This window comes from Rhamphochromis longiceps, linkage group LG7 (genome assembly GCF_057381845.1).
Source record: "Rhamphochromis longiceps isolate RC_006_pf linkage group LG7, R_longiceps_female_GT1.1, whole genome shotgun sequence".
NCBI lineage: Eukaryota > Metazoa > Chordata > Actinopteri > Cichliformes > Cichlidae > Rhamphochromis > Rhamphochromis longiceps.
The window spans coordinates 6438060-6465003 of NC_140563.1; the positions used below are offsets into that span (position 1 = coordinate 6438060).

Sequence of the window (26944 nt, forward strand, 5' to 3'; positions counted from 1 at the left end):
AGGAGTAGATTTCCTGGCAAATTCACCCCAAGGTCAGACCGTGCAAAGCTCAGAAACGGCAAAAAACCCAAGAACTACATTTCAGACTCCACAGGCATCAATTACTATGTTAAATGTTGAAGTTCATTGTAGTGCAATTAGAAGAAGCCTGAAGAAGTATGCTTTATTTGGAAGGGTGGCCAGAAGGAAGCCTCTTGTCTCTCAAAAGAACATGCAAGCATGGCTTCAGTTTACAAAGTTGAGTTTGAACAAACCACTAAACTTCTGGGACAAAGTCCTTTAACCAGATGAGACAAAAGTAGAGATGCCTGGCTCATCCAAGTAACTTGGGTTAACTCTGAAGAAGGCAGTTCACTTCTAACTGAGGTATATTGTCATTATACTGTGAACCTAACCTGCTCCAGAGTAGGCTCTGTTCCAGATGGGAAATAACCTTCAGTTCTCCAGATAATAGCATCACCATTCCTGTAAGATCTCTTTTGTAAGTATCTGCACCTATACTGTATTTGCATACCTCATATCAAATTTGTATGTACACCAAGCCTATTTTTGAAACCTGTTTTTATATTTAAACTTTACTCTCAAACTGCAGAGGATAGTAAACCTTGATGCTTAAATGTATCCAAAAATAAAGATTTAAAAGCTCTAATCATCGCAGAAATAAACAACGGCGCCAAGAGGGCACTCAGTGATAAAATAAGTAATTCATTAAAATGTTTATTGAACAGGTCTGTACGTTAAATAATCAGATTATTAATTTTCAGTAGCATTAATGTGTCTTTTTGCAACATTGTCGCATTTTGCTCTTTTTTATTTATCTCAATTTTATCATCATCTAACAATGTCTCTGACAGTAGTTGGAGTAGGTGGCACTCAAAGGTATAATTTTGTGTTGAAGAAGAGTCGTATAAACTGTCAGACATTAGACGTTGCTAACACCACCCATTTCATATGAATGCGCAGGGCCAACTTAGCACATTAGTAACGAGCTTGATGTGATTGTTTTTCCTGATTGCTAATGTTAAGGTAAGTGAATCCTGATAACAGAAAGATAACCTGAGTGTCACTGAATTGGTAGTACAGGCCCAGGGAACCTTGTAGTCACTGAGTTGACCATTAACTCTTCTGTATTCCACAGAAACACACCAGCAAATCTGGAGGAGAATTTCTGTAAGAAAAAGTCCAGACCTCAACCTGTGTAAAATGCTGTGGTGGGACATTAAGACAGCTGCACATTAACAAATGTCCACAAACCTTAATAAAAGTAACAATGGAAGTGGAGACAGCTTCGGCAAACAAGCACAGGTGAAGGCAATTAATACAATCAAACACTGGAGGAAGTAAAACTGAATACAAGAGGTGGGATACAAAAGACTATCAAAATAAAACCAGGAGTGAGAATAGCACTAAAGAGGAAATGTAGATGCATAAATTAAAACTAGGGGAACTGACACATGATAAGACTGAAAACACTCAGGAAACAAATGCAAATGGTACTAAAATATAATCAGAATTGAAAACTCAAAATGTTAGGAATAACTGAGAATGTAAAACCAAACAACACATGAAACTAAGAACAGTAGACTCCGAATAATTTCAACAATCAGAAAGTTTAAAGTATGGAATGTGTAACAAGATTTATCCTGCCCAAAAACAGTATTAATATGGGCCCAATATTCCAAACAACATAGAAATGGGATGCTTGTGTTTGGAATATTTAGGGTATTATTGTGTCACAGAAGTGAAATTTCCCTTCAATCACATCCTCACACTCACAATCCCACACTCCCTGTTTTTCCCATTTATTTAGGTGTGATAATAATGACATCAACATTTTTTAAGCCTGAGCCTGAGTGAAGCTGACATCAATTGTAGCACATAACTGATCACTACTTTGTTTGTCACATTTCATGCCACCAGAAAGAGCAAAACACGCTCACTTTCATTCATGAGCAGTGACGTCATCTCCCAAGTGCGGCGAGGGGAGTTTTCAGGAGACCACTGGTAGTGGAACTCCTTGCAAGGCTGGGCTGAAACCTGAAGCCTAAGAGAAGTGAGAGAGGGAAATTGAGGAAGAAAGAAAGTTAAGAGAAAAAGAGAGAGAGAAGAATGGAGGGAGGGGGAGGAATGAAGGGCAGAGAGAAGGTGATGTCAGCTGAGTTCAGAAAGTAAACAGAGTTCCAGACTGAAGCATGCTTTCTGCGGGACGGAGATTGCAGCTGGGGAAAACCTATGGGGGTATCCAAACAATCCCCTGGATCACCATCTTTGTCTTTGGGAAGGGGCACTGGCTTCTCTTCATCTCTGTCTTCATTTCCATCTCCTTGCCCCAAGGGACAGCCTGGCCCTACGGTAAAGAATGGCAATTAATTTACCTTCACCACTCTTCCGTTTTACTCCCTCTCCTATCTCTGTGTTTGGCGCAGCCTCTTGGCTCTTTGTTCTTAAAAAGCCGGCATCAGCACTCTTGCCATCCCCTCTTCCTTTCCGAGTGCAGCGGCGCTCAGCAACATTTGTTGAACAGTGACAGAGAGCAACCCAGTGATTTATACCGTTTTTTTAGGCAAGCAAAGAAAAACACAGCTGATCAGCTTGTGTAATGTTTGTTTTTAAAGTTCTTGTTATGAAATACAGAGGAAGGCACTGTCCTGTGTGGCTTTGTTTATTGTCTCATAAAAAATGGGAAACTCTAGGAGTCTTCATATATTTTCCTTCTCACTGTGGTTGTTGTTTTGTTACTAAATAAAAACAAAACAAAACAAGAGTTGCATGTTGCCACACATTCCTTGTGGTGAAGGGAGACTGTTGCAGTTCTAATAGAGCAGCTGAATCTTGCCAACATTTTCTCCTTTGTGCAAAAGCTTCCCTTTAACGTGTTATCTGAGGGAGTTCTCCTAGAGACTGAGATTTACTCTGCGTGTTTACCCTTGAACTGCTGCAGGAAGACATGAGTCATGTTTGAGACAATCATGCTGACCGTGGTAATGTGTATACCATACGCCGTCTCCAAGGCTCCGAAACCAAACCTCTGCCCTCTGTTTGATTCTTCGTTGCGTGGCTCATGCAGTAAAACACTCCCTTCAATTTGTAATATTGGTAAATGTGGCAAAGGGCTTGGCAGAGTGCAACTGCATTCTGCTGTAGTGATTAAAAGAGTTTCCACTGACTGATTTACCAACTTTGTTGTTGTCAGTCAGCTGAATCATTGTCAGCACGGCCTGTTATATAATCGTGTCTAATCAGCTGATGAGAGATGTTTTCTACTGAGAAACCTAAAATAATTTCAAGATTTTTGCATGCAAGTCCTGTCTTTGTGGTTTGTTTACACTCATGCTCGCATGCGTGCGTGAGTGTATTTTTTATTTTCGCATGTTTTGGCGTTCCCTCTGAATGTTTCTGAATTGTGCAAGGCTTCCTGTTTAGGATCTTCTGCCCACCAAACACCCTCCCCTTACTGTGTGTTAAGCTAAAACATACAACATTTAAGAGCTTCTGAGTACTGGGCAGTAGGACATAATGGTGAAAGCAAGCAGTTGTAAAACTCATATTAGTGTGTGTGTGTGTGTGTGTGTAGGGGTGGGGGTGTGGTGGGGGGGATATGGCACAAACTTCAAATTACATGATGAAAAACACTGGCCTCTGGCTTTGGAAAATTAGTGTGACATGTCAGATTCAAGTTTCATAGTTAAATGCTTAAAACAAATGTGCACACCTCAGACTCCATTCACCACAGTTGATGACAGGATTGGGCTATAGTGCACGAGTTGTGCTACAAACTACCAATTACATCATGCTGGAAAAGGTCAAACTACAACAAAACTACCCCAAGGAGTCCAATTTTAGAAAACTATTTGGAAAAAGGAGAATATCCATCTATTCGTAAGTGCGTGTTCAAAACGTGTCACTGTCGGCTATTAAGTGGTTCTTTCTCAGGCTGAGATGGGCAAGTTTGGGGAGCAAATGAGCAACACCCACCCTTTTTGCACATGTACCATACAGTGTGTGTGGTAGTGGTTGCCTGACAACTGTATTGCCTGTGCATGCCTTCACAGCTGTCTGGATAAAAGAATAAAAGCAGTGGGGCTTGTCAGAGAGGGCTAAATTAGATTAGGTAAGTAATGGTCAAATCTTTTTTTGTAGTTGCAGTAAAAAAAAAAGGACTAACTGTATAGTTATAAATGTCTTTGAACTTTCAGGAAACTACTGTTGATAATAGAATAATAGTGTATTTCTTTGGGGTTGTGGTTTCCAATTATAGGAAAGTTTATTCAAAGCTATTTCCAGAATGACCACTGGGATCAGCACTCCAGGATCAGGATGTATTCAAGGTCACAGCGACCACAGAGCTCCCCAGGGAGTTTCCTTGTTCCATGATAGCTTAATGCATCCAACCTCAAAATACAAAAAAGACAGCTGCTGTGGGCAGTAAGGAAATGAATTACACAGTCACAAATACTGTACATACACATACACTCACAGCTGAAGTAGAAACAACAGTTATTACCGTGTGAAATAAGCTCCATTTTGTCAAGAGGAAACTAACTATTTACTCTAATACTGTCACCCTTAAACACAATCAGCACATTCTATCTTCTTTACATTTTCTCAAATGTTAAACTATTCTATTAAAAAAAAATCTGTCAAAACATGAGAGTAAAGATATACCATGTATAACAGATGTGACTAACCCATATTATTATGCAATGATTTTCCTAAGCATGTCAGATTCATCCTGAAGTTCCCAACTGGTGTCCCGTCTGTATTGTGGTCCTGCTTGGTTTAGAATGAAAACAGAGTGAAGCAAGACTCAAGCTGATAAGAGTTCCAGAGTAGTAAACAAAAGAAAAAAATAGACAGTAATTGGCTTAAATTCCACAGCTAGCATTGTGCCCAGTTGCATCTATGATAGTGTCTTGAGATCAGATTAAATCTTTATTGGATAAGTTATCTGAAACTCTGAAGGCAGCAATTAATTTGTTCATGTCAACGAGAGTATAAAAAAGTGCTGCAAGAAACGCTTTTAATGCAACAAATGCAGATGCTTTTATTTTTAGCTCAAGTCAAAGGAAAATGCTTCCAAAACCATGGAACAGTTTAAGAGCAGATGGGGTTTCTGACAGAGGTGTGGACTCGAGTCACATGACTTGGACTCGAGTCAGACTCGAGTCATTAATTTTATGACTTTAGACTTGACTTGAAAAAATGTTCTAAGACTTGTGACTTGACTTGGACTTTTACACCAATGACTTGGGACTTGAATTGGACTTGAACCGGTTTACTTGAAAAGACTTGATATTTTACCCCAAATATAAAATTTAACATGCATATTATATAGAGATTGAAAATGTGACGTCATTCACGGGTAGAACCGCAAAGGATTCTGGGAACTCGTGGCAAGCGGTACTAGCGCACGCAGGCTTTCAATTAAAATCAGTTATACAGCGATAAAAAGAAACACAAAAATGTCAAGAAGCTGTTGTATTATTAACTGCAATAGCCGGTCGCATGACAGCCACGGGAAGCCGACGGGTAAAGAGATCGGTTGTTATCGGATTACGTCGTTGAAGAGAAATTGTTCAAGCCATGTTTCCGAAGTAACAAAGAGGCGACTGGATTGCAGCCATTCAAAGATCAAATATAACGTCCCAGAACCCTCCAGCTCACAGGTTAGTCTGCTCCAAGCATTTCCACGAAGGTCAGTGTTTTTTAGTAGTTAATACGTTATTTTCATAACATAATTGGTGATATAGGTTACAAGCAAGTCTGGCGCTGAACAGAAATTGTCGCGCTATGCTCCTTTGTTTATTGTGCATAAATAGTGAATTGTCCTGACACAATATTGCGTTTCGCTTCTGTTATTATGGTACATTGACAAAAACATATGCTTTTATTCACAGGATAAAACAGGTTTTTTGTATCACTAATTGCCCAGTACGATTACAGCATACAATATTGTTGTCACTGCTACATTTCTGTGATGCTACCAGAAATTATTTCCACTACTAATTAATTACCGTTGAGCTCAAAGGTCCTATTAATAAACGGTTAAGGAATGTGTATTTATGACGACGATTTGTGAGACTGGTAAACTTATGATACTGTAAAGTGTAGAAGTAAATTTAAATCTATTTTGATATACAAAGAGGTGTTTACAAAGGTTATAAAGCTAGTTATGTAGCTATTTGGTGGTTACGTGTTTTGATATTTACATGTTTACATGTTTGAATGTTTAGACATGCATGTTCAAACCAGTAATAAGTATGTGTTATATCTACCTGGTTGTTTTCCCTGTTTTGATCTGAGTATAAGATTTCCTGGCTTCTGAGAGGCCAGTGAAGTATTCATGAGGGCGGCACACAGGAAGTGTGGGTTGTTGTTGCAGGGTGCTAAAAGTAAAGAGGCTGCTAAAAAGTTATCCGTCTCCGTCTTGCTGTTCCTAATTATTCAGAGAGATTCCCAACCATCTAGTGAACCCTCACGTTACATCTGATCAAAACAGGGAAAACAACCAGGTAGATATAACACATACTTATTACTGGTTTGAACATGCATGTCTAAACATTCAAACATGTAAACATGTAAATATCAAAACACGTAACCACCAAATAGCTACATAACTAGCTTTATAACCTTTGTAAACACCTCTTTGTATATCAAAATAGATTTAAATTTACTTCTACACTTTACATTTTACACTTTACACTTTACTCATGCCATAGCACTTTTTCCTGAGGTGGGCATTTTTTCATACGCCAGTAGGGTGGTTTCTGACCCTTAGCTTTCCAGCCAATGACTTCTGACAGTACAGGATCTTTTTGTTGTTCACTTTTGAGATCATCTTCAGGCAGCTCAAGCACAAATGTGGATGAAACAGATAGCGCTGCACACTGCAGTCGTGGATCAGGAAGGTCATTGCATGGAATGTGTTTTTGGTCAGTACTGCAGGGACTATGGTTGGGCGGGCCTGCAGGACCTTTCACATTGGCTTAGGGCAACGCACCTGATAATGCAGTCAACTGTGGAATCTGGGGCTGTACAGGTATGTCACCAGCAGGTGAGTTGGTTCCACCTTTAGGAACAGGTGCTTTGTACGGCCTGAGACAATTGTAGTGAACAATTTGAGTCTTGTCTGATTGGTCCAGGAGGTAGCGAATCCTGTACGTGACACCAGGGTTTTCTCCATCTGTTCCAAGGCACTCCAATATCTCAAAGGGGCCCTTCCAATGTGGAGCAAGTTTCTGCTTTGCTGTAGTGGGGTCATTTAACCACACCAAGTCACCCGGAACATAAGGAGTGTGTTTGATGCCCCTATCATACAATTGTTTCTGCTGGTTGTGGGCACAATCTCTGTTCCATGCAGCAGTGCTGAAGGCAGACTGAAGTCTCTGAGTCAACTGGGTGACGTAGTCAGCAGGAGAAGCAGAAGTAGATGATGCTGACATGTTGGTAGGCAACAGCATATTAGCAGGCATCCGTGCCTCATGTCCATGTGTGAGAAAAAATGGCGTAAACCCCGTGGTAGAGTGAGGACTGGTGTTGTAAGCCAAAGCAACTTGATTGAGGCAGTCATCCCATTCGCCAGGCTGCTGAAGGAGTAACTTAGCTAACTGGTCAATAAGTGTTCGATTGAACCTCTCGACCATCCCGTCGCATTGAGGGTGATATGGGCTGGTCCGTGTCTTCTGGATGCCTAGCAGCTGACACAGATGTTTCACCAGGTCAGATTCAAACTGACGTCCTTGGTCCGTGTGTAGCATTTCAGGGACGCCGTGCTGACAGATGAAGTTGTCAAACAGGCATTTTGCAACTGTTGTGGCACGTTGGTCTGCGATAGCATAGAGATTGACATATTTCGAGAAATAGTCTTGAACAACGAGCACGTACCTGTTGCCACGACTCGTAATGGGGAGTTCAAGTATGTCAGCTGCCACCTTTTGAAATGGCTCCGCAGCAACAATTGTTTTCATTGGAGCTCTGTGATGAGGTGTGGGATTCCGTCTGGCATCACATGGAGTGCATTGTGTGCACCATATTCTGATGTCACGTGACATGAATGGCCAGTAATATAGCTGCTGAGCACGTTTCAGGACCTTATCTGCTGATAGGTGACCGGACACTGGGTTGCCATGCAGCAGCTGTAGGACAGTGTCTTTTAAAGATTCAGGAACAACCAACTGATGCAACACTGACTTTTGGGACGGGTTGAAAGCTTTACGACAGAGTAAGCCATTGTGAAAGGTAAGTCTAGAGTAGGGTGGTTTCTGACCCTTAGCTTTCCAGCCAATGACTTCTGACAGTACATAAAAAGTTATCCGTCTCCGTCTTGCTGTTCCTAATTATTCAGAGAGATTCCCAACCATCTAGTGAACCCTCACGTTACAATACGTACGATGGTCTTTCGTTCGACACGGTGCGTTTCAAGGTCCTGCACCCATCTGTCGGTAAACTGTACCTGGGCTTGTTGCAGTGACCGGAAGTTACTAAACTTCATGAGTGTGTGCACTCACTCCAAGAACCGTATGATTATAAATATGCATATAAATATGCTACGATGAGATAGCTGACTTCATCTAACTAGCAAATGTTGTCCAGGCTATGTTGGTGATACAGTTTTTTTTAATGTGTATGATATTTTTGTCATGCGATTTTAAAGCCGGTCCTACAACCGCATCCAAGAATAACATGCAGCTTATCTCAGAACTGTCGGTGAAAACTATTCTTGGAGCTAGGTTTAATTGAGCTGCATTTTAAAGAGGTGCAATTTCACAATTTGTGTATATTTTCTAAGTTCACTATTTTGTCATGTGTTGAGAAAAACACAGATTTTAAAATTACATGGTCTAATATTTACATTTAGCATAACTGCAACATTATTTTTTCTTTTTTTTTTTTTTAAAGACTCGAAAGGACTTGAAATTCAAAGTTTCAGACTTGTGACTTGACTCGGACTTTTACACCAGTGACTTGAGACTGGACTCTGACTTGCCTGACATTACTTGAGACTTGACTTGAGACTTGAGGATAAAGACTTGAGACTTACTTGAGACTTGCAAAACAATGACTTGGTCCCACCTCTGGTTTCTGAGTCACTTGCGAGCCATCAGTCTTGCTGGTTCTGCATTTTAAAATCTGTGAATATATTTTTAATATAAAACATAGAATGAAACTGAACAATATCATCACAGTTATATATTTTCTAAGTGGCAATAATCACAGGTTGTTGTGGATAAGCCTCAGGTAAGTATGCCAGCAGGGCATTAAGTCCAGACGCAAGGTCACAGGAAGGCTTTCTACCCCTGATCTTACTGCTGTCACTGTAAGGATACACATAAATACAGTGAGCAGCAGAGTCAGCTTCCTTGAAAATGCAAAGCACTTGAAAGTGCCATATGACGCATAAAGTTATGACTGTTTATTGTTATAACTATTACTATTTTTATTTCTGTAGCATCGCTAAATGTTGGAGAGTACATTTAAGAGCCTAACATATGGGATGGAAAAGACAAATTAAAATGTCTTTCTATGTCTGCATATCTTCTGTCACAGAAAATGCTAGTTATGCACAGGGAAAATATGTAACAATGTAGAAATGTTCGAAAATACCATAATACATATTTGGCACGCTGGATGAAAATTGTGGAAGGCAGCCTTAAAGCATTACACAAAAGCAAACCTTGTTTTCAGATAGATTTCTTCTGAGCCTTCCTACCCTCTCTGACAACTACTGTCATCACCTACAGTTTGTGATTAGAGACTAGGGGTAGATAAAATAACCACAGTCTTGGGTTTAATTATAGGGGTCTTTGCATGTTGCAACATGCATTGCTTGTGTTTGTGTAAAACAGCTAGAGGAGACAGGATTATGCAATGGAAGACATTAGTAAAACCCTTCCAAACCTGTTCAGACCTTCCTAAACTGCTGTTAAAAAATAAAAAAACACATTAAATTTTTACTCTTGAGTCTTTGGTTCCCTGCTAAAATGAACAAATTCATCTCAGAGCCATGTAAAAAATAGCTTTGCTAAATGCATCTTAAAGAAAGGACATAGCAGTCCAGAAAAATATCGATGCTTTCCAGCATGTGTCCTACCGCCGCGGGAGATTCCTCGGAGTCATGGTTCAGTGAAAACATAACAGCCTTATCAACAGAGCTGGAGGTCAGCAAACTGAATTCAGTCACAGTGTATAAACACTGAAAACATGGCTGCCCGAGTTTAGTTTCCTCAAGTAGGCACAGAAAGAACACAGCTTATGGAAATCTGGGAACCGATCCTGTCATAAATGCATGCACAGTGATGTCACTGGACTGCTGAGGTGAGAGGGAGTAATGTTTTCCAGACTTGGCTGAAGAAATAAAAAAATATTTTTGTTGTATTCCACTGTAAATGATTGTATTCTTGTGAAAGTGCGCTAAGGGCAGATGACGGACGTTTCTACAGTATATCAAAGGCAAGACAAATGGCAGTGATCCATGTAATGACATTACCAAGACCACTCATAAGTGCTTCTGTGTCTTTTATGTTTATGTCCTGTGAATCAGATTTCATGGTCTTTTTGGCCACTGTCCTTAACATGAAAGCAGAAAAGCTGTCCTGTAAGAGGGAGTGATAGTGTCAGCAACTCTTAATCTACACGTGGCAGGCATTAAACTTTGACAAATCCCAGTGTATGAATTTTGTGGTCTCACATTTGGTCAAAAGAAATCCACAAACATGTCAGTCTGAGAGGAAAGAAGGAGACTTTTTCTTTTTCCCCCTTTTCTATTTTTTTCTTTTTGTCTCTGGGTGACAGTCCAAGTTAAACAAAGAAGATCACGCATAAACATCAGCTTTGATTTACAAGGACAGTGTTGAAGGGATGGAACTTGGCATTCTTTCCTCAAGAAAGCTTTATTGGTAGCTGGAGTGGTAACACAATCAAAGGACTGATTGAAAATGAGCCCAGTGGCCCAAACATTTTTATTATCTTTGTTTTTAGATCTGTAGCAGTTTAAGTAGGCCTCAGAAGACCATGTTCTTTCAGGACTTTTGAACATCCTTTCACTTCTAATACACAAATCCAGCTGAGCCCATATACTAAAACATAAAAGAGTCAAAAAACTGCAATGGCTTTATAAAGATGAAACTCTGTCCTTTAAAAACGTCCGCTGGGATTCCACTGCCCAACCTGCTTTCTGTTTGATTAATATCACCATGTATGCCATATCTCTTCTAGTTGGAGAGGAAGCCAGACCGGTGATGGACAGAGCGACATTTTATGATATCATTAGAGAAAAGAAAGTAGAGACGAGTCTAAACATCTGTGCTTCTTGCCTCTCGACTGCCAGCCACTGAGAGATTAAACACTTGTAGTTGCTTTTGTGTGTCTGTGCACTTAGGTCTGTGTATTAGAGTCCCGGTTTGACATATAAACAACAATTAGAGCCAGTGTTCAGCTATCACTTTATAAATAAAAAGTCAGTGATTGAGAGCAAAGAAGCTATTATGACTGCAGGCTGGGGAGAGGGCACAAAATGTTGTAGTGACAATGTGCCAAGTTTAAAGTGCAGCTTTGGTTTGTTCTCCACATCTGCCACAAGAGAATTTCCACTTGTCTGTTTCAGCATTTAAATCCACTATTACATAATCATAACCGCTCTAACTCAAAGGTCTTTGAATCAGTGTTTTCCAGTCCAATAAAACGTCACATTTATTAGGTAAAAACTTTACAAAGAAGAAGGCTGTTGTTTACACTGGAGTTAATATATCACTTTCTGATTAATGATTTGGTATTGTTTTCCATGACAGTGATTTAACCATTTTGGCATGTCGTCTGACGTAATAACACACAGTGGTGGTAAACTGCTGAGACTTTTGTGGTTTCCTAAAAAGGAGCGAGAAACCGTGTGACAGTGGAAATAACTAGAGAGACAGTGGCTCAAATAAACACTAAACTGAATCCTTCCAGTAACCCTTTTCTGCTCACATTTTGCAAAAAGGTGAACTATTAATTTTGACTCATCGTCACTGCTAATGAAATGAAGGTTACACAAACAAATTGCTTTTTGCTGAGATATCGTCTTCTTTAGATTACAGGCACTTGTACAACCACTGTCCAGGTCCGGAGTGGAATGTTATGTGCAGAGGATGCTGCGAGTATGATGTGATTCGCTGTAAGTGTCCCCTCCAAGGGACTCCAGTAGGCTATGCAGTACCCTGTTGCCGGAATGCCATCAACGAGTGTGATCCCTGCATTATCCACCCAGGTAAAACCAATGTCATTCTGATTAAATAATACTATGAATCTAATAAAATCTTGAATTATTTCTTTTCACTGAAAGAAGCTGTTAAAATATCGAGCATTGCCTTATAAGTATGCATCTGTTGGAGCGACCTTCGTGAATATCTTGAGTATCTGCCATGTTGTTTGTGCAAGACCAAGTGCTATCTATCATCTGTGCAGCTGTTTGCACTGTAGCATGACAGCGTGACAGAAAGACTGAAAAGAACTTCTGTATTTGTGTGTAAAATAATTTGTTTCCAGGCTAGCTTCACACTGGCTTCTTCTCTTGACTGACTGGCAGAATCCTCTGAAAGCTGACAGGATTCAGGAGTGAATGAGCACACTCAAAGCTTTGATTTGTGAATGAAATCAGACTAGAGCCTTTTGTTTTTTATTCACATAGATGAGTTTGCATTTGCTGCAGCTCCAAATCCTCTTTTTTCCTTACATGCCATTTGCCTGTAGAGGTATGTCATGCCTTTTTTCATAGTTCAAGCATGCAGAGTTTTTCCTTTATGGGGAAGAAAGCAGCTGTTCAGAATTAAATGGATGCCTGTACATTACTTTTTAACTGTTGAACACACACAAAAACTGTTCCAACCTCAGCGTACGACCATAAATCTCCACATGCACATCCCCGGCCCGTGCGTTGTTAAAATCCATGCCTCCGCTTGGGTCAGATGTTGCTCTTCACAACCCCATGGACGGGACAGCTTCTTAAGTGAAAATCCAGCCTCAAAGAAAACTGTTTCAACAGGTTTTCTCCACATTTCTATTTCAGGAAGCAGCGATATGTTTTCACATTCTATTGCAGTGAAAGAGGACCTTAACGAGTTCAGCAGAGTTGATGCAAAGGGAACATTTTAGGGGTTGGTGGGTTTGTTAAAATTCAACAATACAGCATAAGCCATTCAGATAAAGGCTTCTTTATTCTTACATACAAACACATCTTCGGGAGATAATTAATGTTATTTGCTTTCATTTATCCACCTTTATCTTCTACTTTACTGTAGTTTTGTTTCTGGCTCTCGTCTTTCAGGTTGCAGCATATTTGAGAACTGTAAACGCTGCAACAATGGGACATGGGGCCCCAGGGATGATTTCTTCATTAATGGCAAATACTGCGCAGAATGTCGACCTGGCTGGTCTGGTGGAGACTGCATGAGTAAGTTTTTTCATCCTTCCCATTAACAGATCCTACGGCTTCACTCTAAATCATTTGTTTTACTTTAAGTGAAATGAATACCACGTACTATATGGTTTTTCCATCTCTGCTGATTTATCTCCATCTTGGGAAAGCTGTGCCAACTTGGAATGCAGTCATGCCCAGGAGGTTTTCCATAAGGAGCTAAATGACAAGTCAGGAATCCTATAGAACTATTTACGATGTTGGTTTTGGACACTGGGTCTAGCTTTTAAATGCAAATATTCTACCAGCGGGCACAACAAACATACATTTAATTAAAAGCAGAAACCTTCCAAAGCTGCTGAATGCCTTTGTTCAACTTGTGTGTGTGTGTGTTGTGATCATCCTTATTTATGTTGCTTGTAGGCTCTCTGCAGTGACTTTGAAAGTCTAAATGCAATTACTGTTGTCTTAATGCTAAGCAAAGCATTTGAAAGTGGCTCTTCAAAACAATAATTAAAGCAACTGAAGTAGCTGCCCAAATCAATATTTTCAAAATTAACTTTGTGTTTTCCAGAGTGTGGAGGGGTGATCCATAAACGACAGGGCCACTTGGTCCTGGAGAGCTACCCCAACAATGCTAGGTGTGAGTGGACCATACAGGTGGACAGGCCATTTACTATTGAACTCAGGTAAGATATTAAGATACTTTCCTCTGTAGGTAGTTACTGGTGTTCATTTTCCTCTGTGTTATTTTAGAATAGTTAGTAGTACCTTTGTTATAGAACTATGCAAAAGCCTTAAGCTACTCTTCTTTGTATTTTGTGGCTAAGTTCTTCAGGCTTTCTGATGATCATTTCAATGTTTTCTTTTGACATTGGCTACTTTTTCATTTTTTCGGTCCAGTCACTCGACCTAACTATTTTCAGTTCAATTCAGTTTTTATTTATACAACAACATTCTCCTCAAGGCACTTTACATTGTCCCTATAGACCCTATGATAATACATACAGAGAAAAACCCAACAATCATATGAGAGTGGTGACAGTGGGAAGGAAAAACTCCCTTTTAACAGGAAGAAACCTCCGGCAGAACCAGGCTCAGGGAGGGGCGGGGCCATCTGCTGCAACCATTTGGGGAGAGAGAAGGAAGACAGGATAGAAGACATGCTGCGGAAGAGAGACAGGGATTAATTTTCACAGGAATGTTTTTATGAATCATTCAAGTATAAAAAGGCACCAGATTCGAGAGATGCGTCTGGTGCCTTTCTCAAGTTGTCTGTTATGTGTTTATCTATAACAGACAACTTAGCAAAGAAAACATTTTTAAATCGTATCTTATGGCACCTACTAGCAACCTGCTGCAAAAACACACAACTGGTTTATTTAATTGAATATATGAAAAATGTCAAAGATAACACAGTTTTCCAGTCATAAGCTAGAGCTTCTGAACCAACTATAGTTGGTTTAGAAGTTGGTTCATTGAGAATCAACTATGAGATGTTTACAGAAAACCTGGCAAACCTCAGCATGATGCAGTGTGTCCTAAAAAATGAGGAAACTGGACAAGTGGAGGGCAGCAAAAGAAGTGGCAGGCCTAAAAAGAAATCTCTCTGCAGCAGATGAAAAGTATCTGGAAAGTCCATGTCTTAAGGGATAAGAACAAATCCACTAAAGACCAGACACGTGCAACAGAATGTGGAAAACATCTGACTGGCAATTGTTTTGAGCATTTTTCCTAAACAGAATCAATACAGTAAAATCATACCTGGATAAAACACAAAGAAACACTATTAGTCACAGATTGGCCCAGACCTCAATTTTATTGCTGCAATGTGATCATCTTGACAGAGAAAGGTAGCCAACATCAAAAAAATATATATATGAATAAAATAAAAGCTTTCAAGTGTCTTTCAAGAAGCCTGGAGAACTACTCTCATTGTTTTTGCCTTATACACTGTATTTCCTTATACACTTGTACAAATTTCAATAAATTGCAGCACCTATTTTCCATTTTTCTAGCCACTTAAAGGGTGGCTCGAGACTTTTTCAGATAGGTTGTGATTATATTTTGTGATGGCAGTCTTATTCATCTGAAATAATGACCTGTAAATCCACCGGTGGCCCTGGTTTTAGCTTCACTTCCATAAATACTGTATCTGATAAATATAGTGACATTTTTATCGTGAAGATGCTAATATGTTGATTTTAAGCAGTTAAAATTTGTATGATGTGCCAACATTAGTGCCAAGCACAGTAATACATTTTAAATGAAATTCTTTAGAATTGATGATTGTTGGTGGGTCATAATTACCCTTCCTAGAGACAGCCTGCAGCAGTGCTACAATAATAAATTTAAGGGCTCAAAAGCAAAGGTGTTAAATAGCAAACAACAAAACAAAAAACAATGACCCAGTTATTATGAATAATTTTCAGATTGTCAACAGTAGTGAAGTGCTTCCTACCTGAAAGTCCTTGGAAAACCATCCTACTGTTGCACACCAGCTTGTAAAAAAAATAATTAATATCAATTTAACCATTGATTATAAATACAGAAAAGCTTTGAGTCTGTCAAGTCAAGTCTGATTGGCTCTCAATCCTCAGTTATCTTCATTGTCCATCTGCAGTAAATATTATCAACTGGCCTGGTTAAGTCAAATTTCCACTCAGCTGGAAGATGTATGTTGAGGATTGATGGCAAAGAGTTTGGAGGTTTGGAAACCATAACACCATTTTTTTTGGTAAGATTATGGCCTCTCAGTCCTGTGATAAATTTCTATTTCTGTTATTTTCTCCATTACACATACAGATTTTATGGGCAAGTGTTTGTGCAGGTTTTTAGAAGAACAAAAGCTCCATACAGCTAGGTTCAGACCGAGCATGCAGTTCCTGATGTCTGGGCTTGAAGTGTGTGTGAAAGAGACTTAATGATTGCAAGGATTTTTTTTAAAGCTATGTATGAAGTGCTTCATTAAAATTTACAGCCATGATGCATGTGACAAACTAAAGAGAAGGGCCAAATCCTTCTTGAAGGGCAATATAAGTGCAGCCATTGTCACATTTTAATAACTTTAACCAAAGTGCGTTTCTATTTTTAAACCGACTGTTGGAAAATGTGTTTCTGCCTGACCAAAACAGTATGTTGATTTGAAATGGAATGGGTTACACTGTTTATTAGCAATACATCCTGCCTATTACAATAATGAAATGGCACTGATATATGCAAATAATGAGCATTCACAATACACTGAACTTTACTATTTCAAACATTCTTTAGAGGTTTCAAGGCTCACCCAAACCACAAAGTTAATAATAGGCATCTCATTTGATTTGCTTTTGCCTGTATCCGACATGACCTCTAGTGATCCCTTTACTTTAAAATCTTTTTTTAGTTATTATGCATGAACACAAAGATGAAAACACAAAAATAAATTTTAAAACTAGCCTAAAGATAATTCAAAGCAAATGCCACAGTGATTCTACTGTATAAAAATGAACAGGAAGAAATGTAGGCTGTGAGCTCATTGCTGCCTCTGCTGCCTATTGAAGTTCAGGCTCTGGCTGCTGGGCTGGGGTCAGCACGCACTCAGCTTTATCATCAGTCTGGGTTCTTGACTAGCTTTGTGTTAGCATGCTGTCTGTACAGAAGCTCGCAAAGAGCTGAAGTTCTGTTAGCAGTACAATGCAGTTGCTTCTGCCCTGGATGTGGTTTGCACTTTATTTTTGTTGTACTCTGGTCCTGATATCAGCTGACTGTAGCAAAAATGTGCAGGGAGAAAAAAGCATGTTTGGTTGATTTTTCTTCTTTCTATCTGCCGGGCATGCAAATAACTGAAGAAGATTTTTCACACAAGATTGTAACACAAGTAGCAAGATTTGTAACTGTAATGTGATTACTGAATTCAGTACAGCAATGCGTTAAATTACTGTATTTATGAAAAGTTAAATGTAAAACACAGTAATGTGTTACTTTGGAAAACGTTAAATCCAACACTGGCTACAACAAAGCTTTTTAATCTGACTTAGCTGCATCTGACAACAAAAAACAAAACAAAAACAGTTCAGAAATCTAGCTTTCTAAATGCTGTGCTACCTTGTAAATATAAGATTCAGTGAGATGGAAAGGAAAACCATTAAGAACTGTAATTATTTTGTTAACTTTATTCACATCATCAGCATCATGTGGACACAAATAGCATCAAGACAAAAATAATGAATAGCAAATTTTAAGTCTAATGTTGAAGCAAATCCCGACCCTTGATTGGATACGCAGTAGAGAATAGATGGTTGGATAGCCTTGGGTCATTTGTTCTACTCTCTGCCATTTCAATCTGCCACGATTCTTGTATTTGCAGGTTCATGATGCTGAGTCTGGAGTTTCACCATTCTTGTCATTATGACTATGTGGAAGTCCGAGATGGAGACAGTATCCACTCGCGTGTTATCGGTAGATACTGTGGGAATAACAGACCTGCACCAGTTCACAGCTCTGGCAACAGTTTGCATGTTCTCTTTGTGTCTGATGGTTACAAGAATTTTGATGGATTCTTTGCCACTTTCCAAGAGAACTCAGGTAGGTTACATAACAAAGTAATATCTCTTCTACTATAAGAACAGTGCTTTTCTCCTTTGCTTTAAAGTACCCTTGCCAATGTACCATACTTCCCAGCTGCAAATCTTAAGCCCTCTTAAATGAGTCGTCATGAAAGAAAACTATTTTCTTTAAACCTAAAACAAAATCTTGATATTTAGATTGACCTGGAATCTTTGCTTTTGTATAGGGAATAGATAAGAAGTTGTTTATAAACCCTTCATGAACAATGGGGTTCTTTGGAATCACAACAAATACAAACAAGAAAGACGTTTCCATGGTATTTAGTGTCCAGTACCTAATAAAAGCTCCTAATAGTGCAAGACTAGCACCTACATTTTCTGGCAAAAGACTTTATCATGGGTGTTGAGTCTGTTAACAGCCTGTTTACAAACCAAAATGCCCTCACTTCACAGAAATGCCCTCGTTCTCAAGGTCTAGAACTCAAAAACAGACACACACACATGTTACCAATGCCTAAGCCAGATGTAGTAAAAGTAAACAGTGGGCTTTGGAAATGAAGTTTTAATTATTTCAGCTTTGAGTATGATTCCTGGATGTAGCCTGACGTCTGCAGCCACACATTTCAGCTTTCTATGTTTTTATTTTGATAAAGACAGTCTTTCTGTTTGTACCCTAATGTTGTCTGTATGTTCACAGCTTGCAGCTCTTCCCCTTGCCTGCATGATGGGACATGTATCCTAGACAGTTCTTACTCTTACCACTGTGCCTGTCTGGCTGGCTACACAGGCAAGAGGTGTGAAAATGGTGAGTCTGTAACATAATAGGGGACTTTGGTGAGCAAAATACTGATATTTTGGAGAAAATATATTAAAGTTGGAAATTAAAATAAAATCCATGCATGTTTTAATCACAGGAAAGACTAAACCAGTCTATTTTCCATCTTATGAGGCATTGGAAAGACATGCGTCTTAATGTACTGAGGCTTACAAAATCCCTAAATTATTTCAGTAATTTTCATCTGAAAATCGGCACGCCTAGTCACAACAAATTTACAGAGAATTGATTTCTTCCCTGAGGCTTTTCTTTACTGTTGTTGCTGCCCCAAAGCAGGCAGTGATTCATTTTCACAAGGGAGAGGTTTGTGGTCTGGACTGAGATCAGGCCAGCTGCCTGCTACAGTCATACGGTCAGGACTGTCTGTGTTCATATGTGTTGATTTCAAGTTTCACTGGAAGAAACAGCAAAACCCAAATGGCCACCTAACACATATAGATGTGCAAAATTAAGCAATTTTCTTCTGTTGACAGATAAATAGGGTAAATGACAAGAAACTAACTGAGGAAAGAAGGCAGCAAGAGGAAGTGGACAAGGAGAAGAAACACAGAATAGGTTTTGTCGAGTGGTTATTGTCAAGACATTTTGTTACTGTACTGCCACTTTATACCACCTAAGTTACCAAACCTTAAGTTTGCCTACAAGGCACTACAAGGTCTTTTAGTTATAGATGTCTGGTGTGTTTTTGTATTCAATACACCTCTTTTAAGATTCTGCAAAAGCAGACTTGGTGAATTCCACATTTTTTCCTTTGGTGTTGTTTTTCAGGGCTACATTCAAGTCCATAAAACTAATGGTGAAACAATTCGACTTATATAACAACAGAGAGTATTTTCCACTGGAGGAGACACCCATTTTTTTTAAAAAAAAAGGCTGTTTGATTTCACACAGCATGCATTCATCTGTATTCTCACGAGGAATCCTCAGCTGTTAATTTGAATGGAAAAGAGCTGCAGCAACGTTAATGCCTTACATTTTGTGGTGATAATGTAGTCTGTATTTCTGCCTGAGTCAGATGGAGAATTTCAAATATGAACCTGACCTTAGCCATATTTTATGCCTTCTGTAATCACCCTGTCATCTGTCGAAAGCTAAAAACTCATTTGGTACGAGACAGTGTGACACTTTATCATAAAAAACAGGAAATGCTTTCTCTTCTTTTTCTTTTCCCTCTCAGCGTCAGTTGAATTTATCTTTGACAATAATCAGTTTCAGTATGCAGTAAGTAACTCAGTTTCCAGAGAACTTGTGAAAGAAACGATGATTTACTTACAGTACATGTTGTGATGTGTAATATGTTAGCATTCCACTCTAATGACTCCACATTTATTTTGATTTGTCTTTGAAAACATTCGTATATAAAAGACATGGGAAAAGAGCAACAATGCACACGGCACCTCTGGGCACTTCATGGTTTGTTATACATATTCAAAAGAGGTCAGCTACAGTTTATTTCTCTACTTTTGGTTTGCCAAGCGCATTCCTTATCCCCTAAAAGACTGAAGGTTGGAAATGCCGTTCAGTTATAAAGATTATAGGGAGGGTTCTTTGGTTTGGAGCTTAAAAACCACAGACAGTGCCTTTCATGGATCTGATCCCACTTAAAGTCAACAACATAACAAATCTCCCAAGACAGCCTCATAGAGATATGATAACTGTTGTCTTAACACATGCTTTGCGAACCCATTCGCAGGCCTTTATCACAACATTTGTGTGCTTAATGATTAAGGATTACAGTGCACATGCAGAAGAGTTTTCCCCAGACTGTTTTATTTTTGCAAGAGGTTCTTCTATGGGACAGTTGCACACAGTATTCCACAAACACATTACCAGTCTCTACTATCCGACTTCCTAAAAATCTCTTTTACGGCAGTGGAAAATTGAACATTTTGACTAAAAGGGCTTTTATTGCATCTATTTCTTCCTTATTTACAAGCCATGTGTTAAAGTCATGCTGTTAACTGTTCGCACTTTGCGATGATGAGTGAAATTATTTATTAATGAGTCTCTGAGGTAGCAGGCAGTGCTTTTAAATCTCAGGAAACTTTTGAATTAGAAAAATTGAGTCTTTGCTTTATGGACTACCTGTCTGACCTGTAAATAGATAGGAAAAGAAAGAACTTGCTGAAACTGTTTGTGGGGTCTTAACTGATTGTTGAGGTATGTTTGAGATGCCTCCTATGCGTTGTAATTTTGATGACTGGACATTTAGTTCGGAAAAAGGGAAACTTTGTGTGTATATAAATAAACCCCACATGTCTGTATTACTCGTCAGTGGTGGGCTGCCGCAGGCCTCCGGTGCCCACCCACGGATCTACAGAGGGTCTGTTTCATCACTCTGGTGCACGCATCACTTTTCGTTGTGACCCTGGGTTTGAGCTGAAGGGGTTTCGTCATGCCATCTGCCTGAGTGACGGAACATGGAGTGCGCCTGCTCCAGACTGTGGTAGGATAATAATACAAATAGGTTTTTTCCCTCTTCAAAATAATTACAATTTCATATCTGGGAAAGTCATACAGTATGCGTGTCTTTAGCTTGCATCTGGATGCCATACATATTGCCTCAAAAATGGTTTAGCTCATGGAAAATAAATATGATTTTTTTTCCTTTCTTCCTTCAGTTCCAGTGGAAAGAGTCTGTGCTCTGCCACCCAAGCCAGCCAATGGGGACCACTTCTTGGTTTATGGGCCCAATGATGTTCTCATCGCCTTACAGTACTTGTGCCACCAGCCATATGAACTCAGTGGGGGCTCTCAGAGAACCTGCCTCCCCAATAACACCTGGAGTGGGACTTCTCCTGTTTGCATTAAAGGTTGGAAAATATGTCTTAATAACTGTAGACTGGAGATGGATGAGTCATTTTGGGGGTTTTTAATAGTAAGCTGTTAATAGATGAGAGAAAATGACTCAATGCCTTAGAGCTATTCATTGTACAGGCCAATGTACAATGAATAGCTATGACTATGAGCTCTTAATAATCTCTTTTATGTTTTTCTTCACAGTGAATAACACTCTTAATGAAGCAGAAAAGGACAAAGTAAAAGAAAAGGGCAAAGAGACAGATATTTACAGTAACAAAGATAAAAGTAAAACTAAAGAGAAAGAAGAAGAGAACACAACTAGCGAAAACGAAAGTGTTGCCGGAAAAGATGTAAACACTGAGCAGGAGAACACAACAGCAGTCGACGGGGAAGATAAATATAATGGGACCACTCCTGGGAAAACTGTGGTTGAGGGCAGGAATGAAGGAGAGGTAGATGAGAGAAATACTGGCCCAGAGAAGCCATCTGGAGGTGGGGAAGATAAAGTGACTAGCGAAAGCCCAGATAACAGCCTAGATTACATGGTTGAAGAGAAAGAACCAAAACAACCTGAAAAAAAAGAAGACACAAACTTTGACAAGGGAAAGACAGATGTTACAGAGGTCCCTGTGACAAAAGACAAAGGACAGGAAGAAAGTGAAAGAAAAGAAAAACAGGTGAATGGGAAAAGAGATCCTGACAAAGTGGGCCCCAATGACACCAAGCTCAGGACGGTCATATCTGAGGGTGAAAACACAGTGGAAATGCCTGAACTGGAAATGACAAAGAACAACACTGTTTCACATGATACCGAGAGCACAAGTAAAGAAAATAATACCATAGGGTCTCTACCGCCAGGGAGGAAAATAATTCCAACTCGTGTCAACATCACCCTGTACAGAGCCGAAAGTGGGAAACCGAAGGAAAAATCAACAACTGCGAAGGATGAAAAGGAGAAGGATTCAACTGAGAAAACAAAGGAGGTGGAAAGAGAGAAGAAAGAAAAAGAGAAAGAAAGGGAGCGAGAAGACAACCAAAGCTTCACCGGTAAGAGAACCAATGACGACACTATGAATAATTGAGTGAATGATTATCTGCTTTTATTTGGCCTTCACTCTCACCCACTCTCTGTTGTCCAGAAAAAAGCTGCCCAACTCTACCTCGCCTTTACCATGGCTACCACCAGGTGGTGCCAGGTTTGGAGCCTGAAACAGTAGAGTTCAAGTGCAATCAATCTTATGCGCTCAGTGGTGATGACCGACGCACATGCCAGCCGGATGGCACATGGAGTGGCAAACAGCCCCTCTGTGTCAGAGGTACCAGTGCCTGCTTTGCCTTTTTATGGAATTAATTATTAAGATTTTGTTGTTTGGAGATTTGTGAAAAAAAAAATTTTAAGCATATACAAACAGCATTTTTTCTTTCTTTTTTTACTGGACTGGTGTGTAGGTTTCAGACATATTGAAGCATTAGAGGACACTGTAGTGTTTGAGAACAAAATGAACAGTTAATAGATGGTTGTGGATGTTATATCAGTCTATTAAAGTTGTAGATATACAGGCTTGTATGTCAATAATCTGAAAATGCTGAATAAACGCTAATGCTAAATGTTATTAATGAAAGGGTTCTGGCAGTAAAATGATCCATCAGGGCTAGAGCTGTAAATATTAATTAGTTCTTAATAGATTTTGGCCTGGGTGCCCTGTAGCTCTTTGCCAAGAGGTAAGTGGAGAAACTGTCCACTGGCACAGCTTTAATGAATAAATTAAAGAAACAAGCACAGCCAAAGTAGGCCATGTGAAACAGCATGCAAAACATGCCTCTATTAATACGATTTAAAGGCTTTTAGGTGAAAAGCATTTAGAAATGAATTTCTAAGAAGATGGTTTAACATTGTGGGAAAAGCTCCTATTTTATTTTTGGCTAAGTGTTACATATACAGATAGATTCCACATGCATCTTTAGCAGAAAAAATACTGCAACCAGCAGCCGGTTGGCTTGCATGTAGTGTCACTTTTCCGAATTTTTTGTGCATATTTCATATGAATGGGTTTTTTAAACATATTTGTTTATTTGCAGCATGTCGTGAGCCCAAAGTCTCAGAGCTGGTGAAACAAAAAGTTCTGCCCCCTCAGGTACCATCCAGGTATGATTATTAAAACATCATCTTATATAGAATAACTGACAACCAGAAATATATAGTATTGTGTAGGTATGTATGCCATTTAGCTGAAGAATTAATATTAAGGACTCATATAATGCATTTACTACATACCTTTGGCATATTTTCCCCCTCAGAAAGACACCCGTGCACAAGCTCTACTCCTCAGTCATGGGCCAGCAGCCACAGTTGCACAGTCCCACTAAAGCCCCCCTGGTGCTTTCGCAGTTGCCCCAGGGTTTCCATCATCTTTACACACATATAGAATATGAGTGTGCATCTCAGTACTACCACCACTTTGGCAGTCCACGTCGGACTTGCTTGAAGACAGGGAAATGGAGCGGGCGCCATGTCTCCTGTTCACCAGGTGAGGGCAGCAGAGGACCACTAGTTGTCAGACATTTTTAATACAGTGATTTACACCCACATAACAATCCTGTGCAGACATTAAAAATGATGATGTGGTAACTTAGACATAGCGTTTTGATGGCAATTTATATAATGAAGTAATATTTGATGATCATATACAAAAGCACCTTCTAAAAGCATTCTTGTCTCTAATTGCTGACATTGATGAAAGCATTTTTGCACAGCCTTTTTACTCCTCAGTGAAAGCTTGCTAAGAAGCTAAGCTCAAATTCATAAGCTGGTATGTACAGCACAGCTGTGACATCGGTGCAATGACAGAATTTTCAATAAAAGACGTCAGATGTAGCACTAATGCCTCTTGTTTCCATAAACAGTTAGAGTGGAGAAGACTATAACAGCAAAGTTAAAACACAGCTGATGTAATGTTGCTATCTACACATTATTATTTCATCATATTAAACAGTGAAGATGAGCTGGTTATATTAAATATATATATATGTATCATGCATTATTAAAGTTGTTAATATTTCTAGCTGTTAATTAAATACTGAATATAGTGAATATACGCCTATATAAACAACTTATTATCTTACTATTCAAGATTATTACTCTTTATTTTCTTTACTGCATTCTTAAATTGAATTCCCTCTCTATGGGATATGAGATTTGTACGGTAACAATCACAAAATGGACTGCCCTTTTTTTAAAACAACTTTCCTTATTACTAATGTGAAAAAAAGCAATGTTGTGAGCACTGTTAAATAAAACACATCAATAAATACTGGAGGAAGGTTCATTTTTATATGGTGCTATATGGTACTGAGCTAAGAAACAACACCAGATCAATGAATAAAATCCTTGAATAGTCTGCTTCTTTGGTCTGATTTTGTAATTCTGGTGAATTGGTATTAGTGTTTAGTGTTTAAGTGTATACAGACAAGGTACCATTCTATGTTATGTGCAAATTGTGTACTTAAAGATGACGTTTTCTCACTTCTTCTTTCAGGGAGTCACATTTCACATGGCTCTGTAGCCTTTAAGTGTTTTATATTCTGCTCCATCAATGCTACTACTTTAAATAAAAGCAGTCCCACAGCTCAAAATGTTGACTTAACCTCAGTGCAATTTCAATTTCTCCTGTCTTGTTTTTAATGGTCTCACCTCTCATCCTCTTTGGCAGTGTGTGGGAAGCATCCAACCTTTGACACAGAGAGGCCAGAAGAGGCTCACTGGCCTTGGCTGGCTGCCATCTACCGCCGCTCCACCAAGGGTACAGAGACCAAGGTGACCAAGGCAGACAGCCAGACAGGGTCCCTGAAGAAGGATGGTGGAGCAGGAACTGGCAAACACAATCAGGCTTTTCACTGGCAGCTGGTCTGCAGTGCAGCTCTGGTTAACCAAAGGGTTCTGGTCGTAGCTGCTCACTGTGTGACAGATCTGGGCAAGGTTTTTCCCCTGGACACTGCCACAATAAAGGTGGTTGTGGGGAAGCACTATCGTGATGATGACAGGGAAACCAAAGGTGTTCAACACCTGCGGGTAAGCACTTGGAAGTCTTGTTATTCACACAATCCCTTTTGATAAAACTAAGCATGTCTTTTCTCCTTTCAGGTGGCCTCCATTGTTATTCATCCAAACTATGACCCCAATATTCTTGACTCTGACATTGCTGTGATCAAATTACTGGACAAGGCAAGGATTGGAGAAAAAGTCCTGCCTCTGTGCCTGTCAGAAAACCAGGAAGAAGATTTGACATCAACTCAAGGACTTGTGACGGGCTGGTCTCCAATGCCCGAGTCAAGTTTAGGCCCTGATGAGAAGGCTAGGGTTGGGCTCGTTCACCTTGCTGATGTAGTCCCATGTGAGCAGCAATATGCTCGTAATGGTGTGCCAGTCAGTGTAACAGACAATATGCTGTGTGCCAGCCAAAAGCCCGACTATGGACCATCTAACATATGTCCCTCTGACACTGGGGGAATTCTTGTCCTCCCTGCCCTCTCTGAGAATCAAGTCAATGATAACCGAAAGCCTGGTTATACACAGGCGCAAGGGGAGAGCAAAAGGCTGTGGAGACTCCTGGGACTGGTGAGCTTTGGCTATGACCAAGGGGAGTGTGATCCTGACCTCTACACAGTCTACACACATGTAGCCAGCTTTAAAGACTGGATTGAGAGCAATATGAAATAAACATCTTATAGTCCTCTCCTCTGCTTAATCTCTATTTTAGTGAATTCATTCTGTCTAATCTATTTTTATGCACAAGGGCATTTTCCTACTAAACGCAGAACCAACACTGGACATCACAGTGCTCAAACTGAAGGGGGTGCTAGCACATTAGATGTGCTGATGCATCGGTCCTTTATCTGAAGACTTTAGTGTTCAGGTCTTTCAACCTGAGATTAAACACTTGAAACTGATAAGAAAATCATTCATCTGAGTATTTGACTGTTAATGGTTTAGACTGTAACCTCTGTTATGTATATATGTTGTAATGTACTGAATTATTATATCAATTCAAGTGACTCCAGAGATGTACATATTTTATTGAAAGAGAAAAATCATGACATTTTTATTAAAGGAAAGGTTGGTGTGGTGAAGCTTATGAGACTGGTTATTCTTATCCTTTCACACGGTGTAAAAGTCTTTATGACAAATATATTCCATAGACAGATTCGGGTACATTGAAAAAGCACCTTATATTTGCTTCATGAAGTACACAATGGAATGAATCTGGGTCAGAGCAGCACCATTTTCACAACCATAAACATAACAAGTTATTCACAGATCATTTCCCAAATCAATTACCTCCATTGTGACTTTTCTCCATTATACAACTT

The 26944-nt window shown here is 39.5% G+C and overlaps 1 protein-coding gene across 4 annotated transcripts; it reads left to right on the forward strand.

Moving 5' to 3' along the window:
- Positions 1–2080: 2080 nt before the first annotated feature.
- On the forward strand, positions 2081–26944 carry pamr1b (peptidase domain containing associated with muscle regeneration 1b). Of its 4 annotated transcripts, none has more exons than XM_085411824.1 (15): positions 5193–6512; positions 6938–7054; positions 12068–12244; positions 13301–13426; positions 13965–14079; positions 17742–17959; positions 18638–18745; positions 21051–21221; positions 21397–21588; positions 21779–22624; positions 22717–22893; positions 23657–23723; positions 23876–24105; positions 25288–25646; positions 25719–26942. In XM_085411824.1, the coding sequence occupies exons 2-15, from the start codon at positions 7042–7044 to the stop codon at positions 26292–26294; spliced, it is 3375 nt and encodes a 1124-aa protein (XP_085267950.1). In that variant the 5' UTR covers positions 5193–6512; positions 6938–7041; the 3' UTR covers positions 26295–26942. The 4 variants fall into 4 exon arrangements, with proteins under 4 accessions (XP_085267949.1, XP_085267950.1, XP_085267952.1 ...); XM_085411826.1 differs by having other exon boundaries at positions 6938–7039; XM_085411823.1 differs by lacking the exons at positions 5193–6512; positions 6938–7054 and adding an exon at positions 2081–2352 and having other exon boundaries at positions 25719–26944.

Excerpts from the sequence above, each read along its gene's own strand:
- pamr1b (XM_085411823.1), top strand. The coding sequence starts at position 2,193 with ATGCTTTCTGCGGGACGGAGATTGCAGCTGGGGAAAACCTATGGGGGT. Across the intron at positions 13,427-13,964 it reads GTCTGGTGGAGACTGCATGA|AGTGTGGAGGGGTGATCCAT; the intron begins GTAAGTTTTTTC and ends TGTGTTTTCCAG. Across the intron at positions 18,746-21,050 it reads AGGCAAGAGGTGTGAAAATG|TGGTGGGCTGCCGCAGGCCT; the intron begins GTGAGTCTGTAA and ends ATTACTCGTCAG.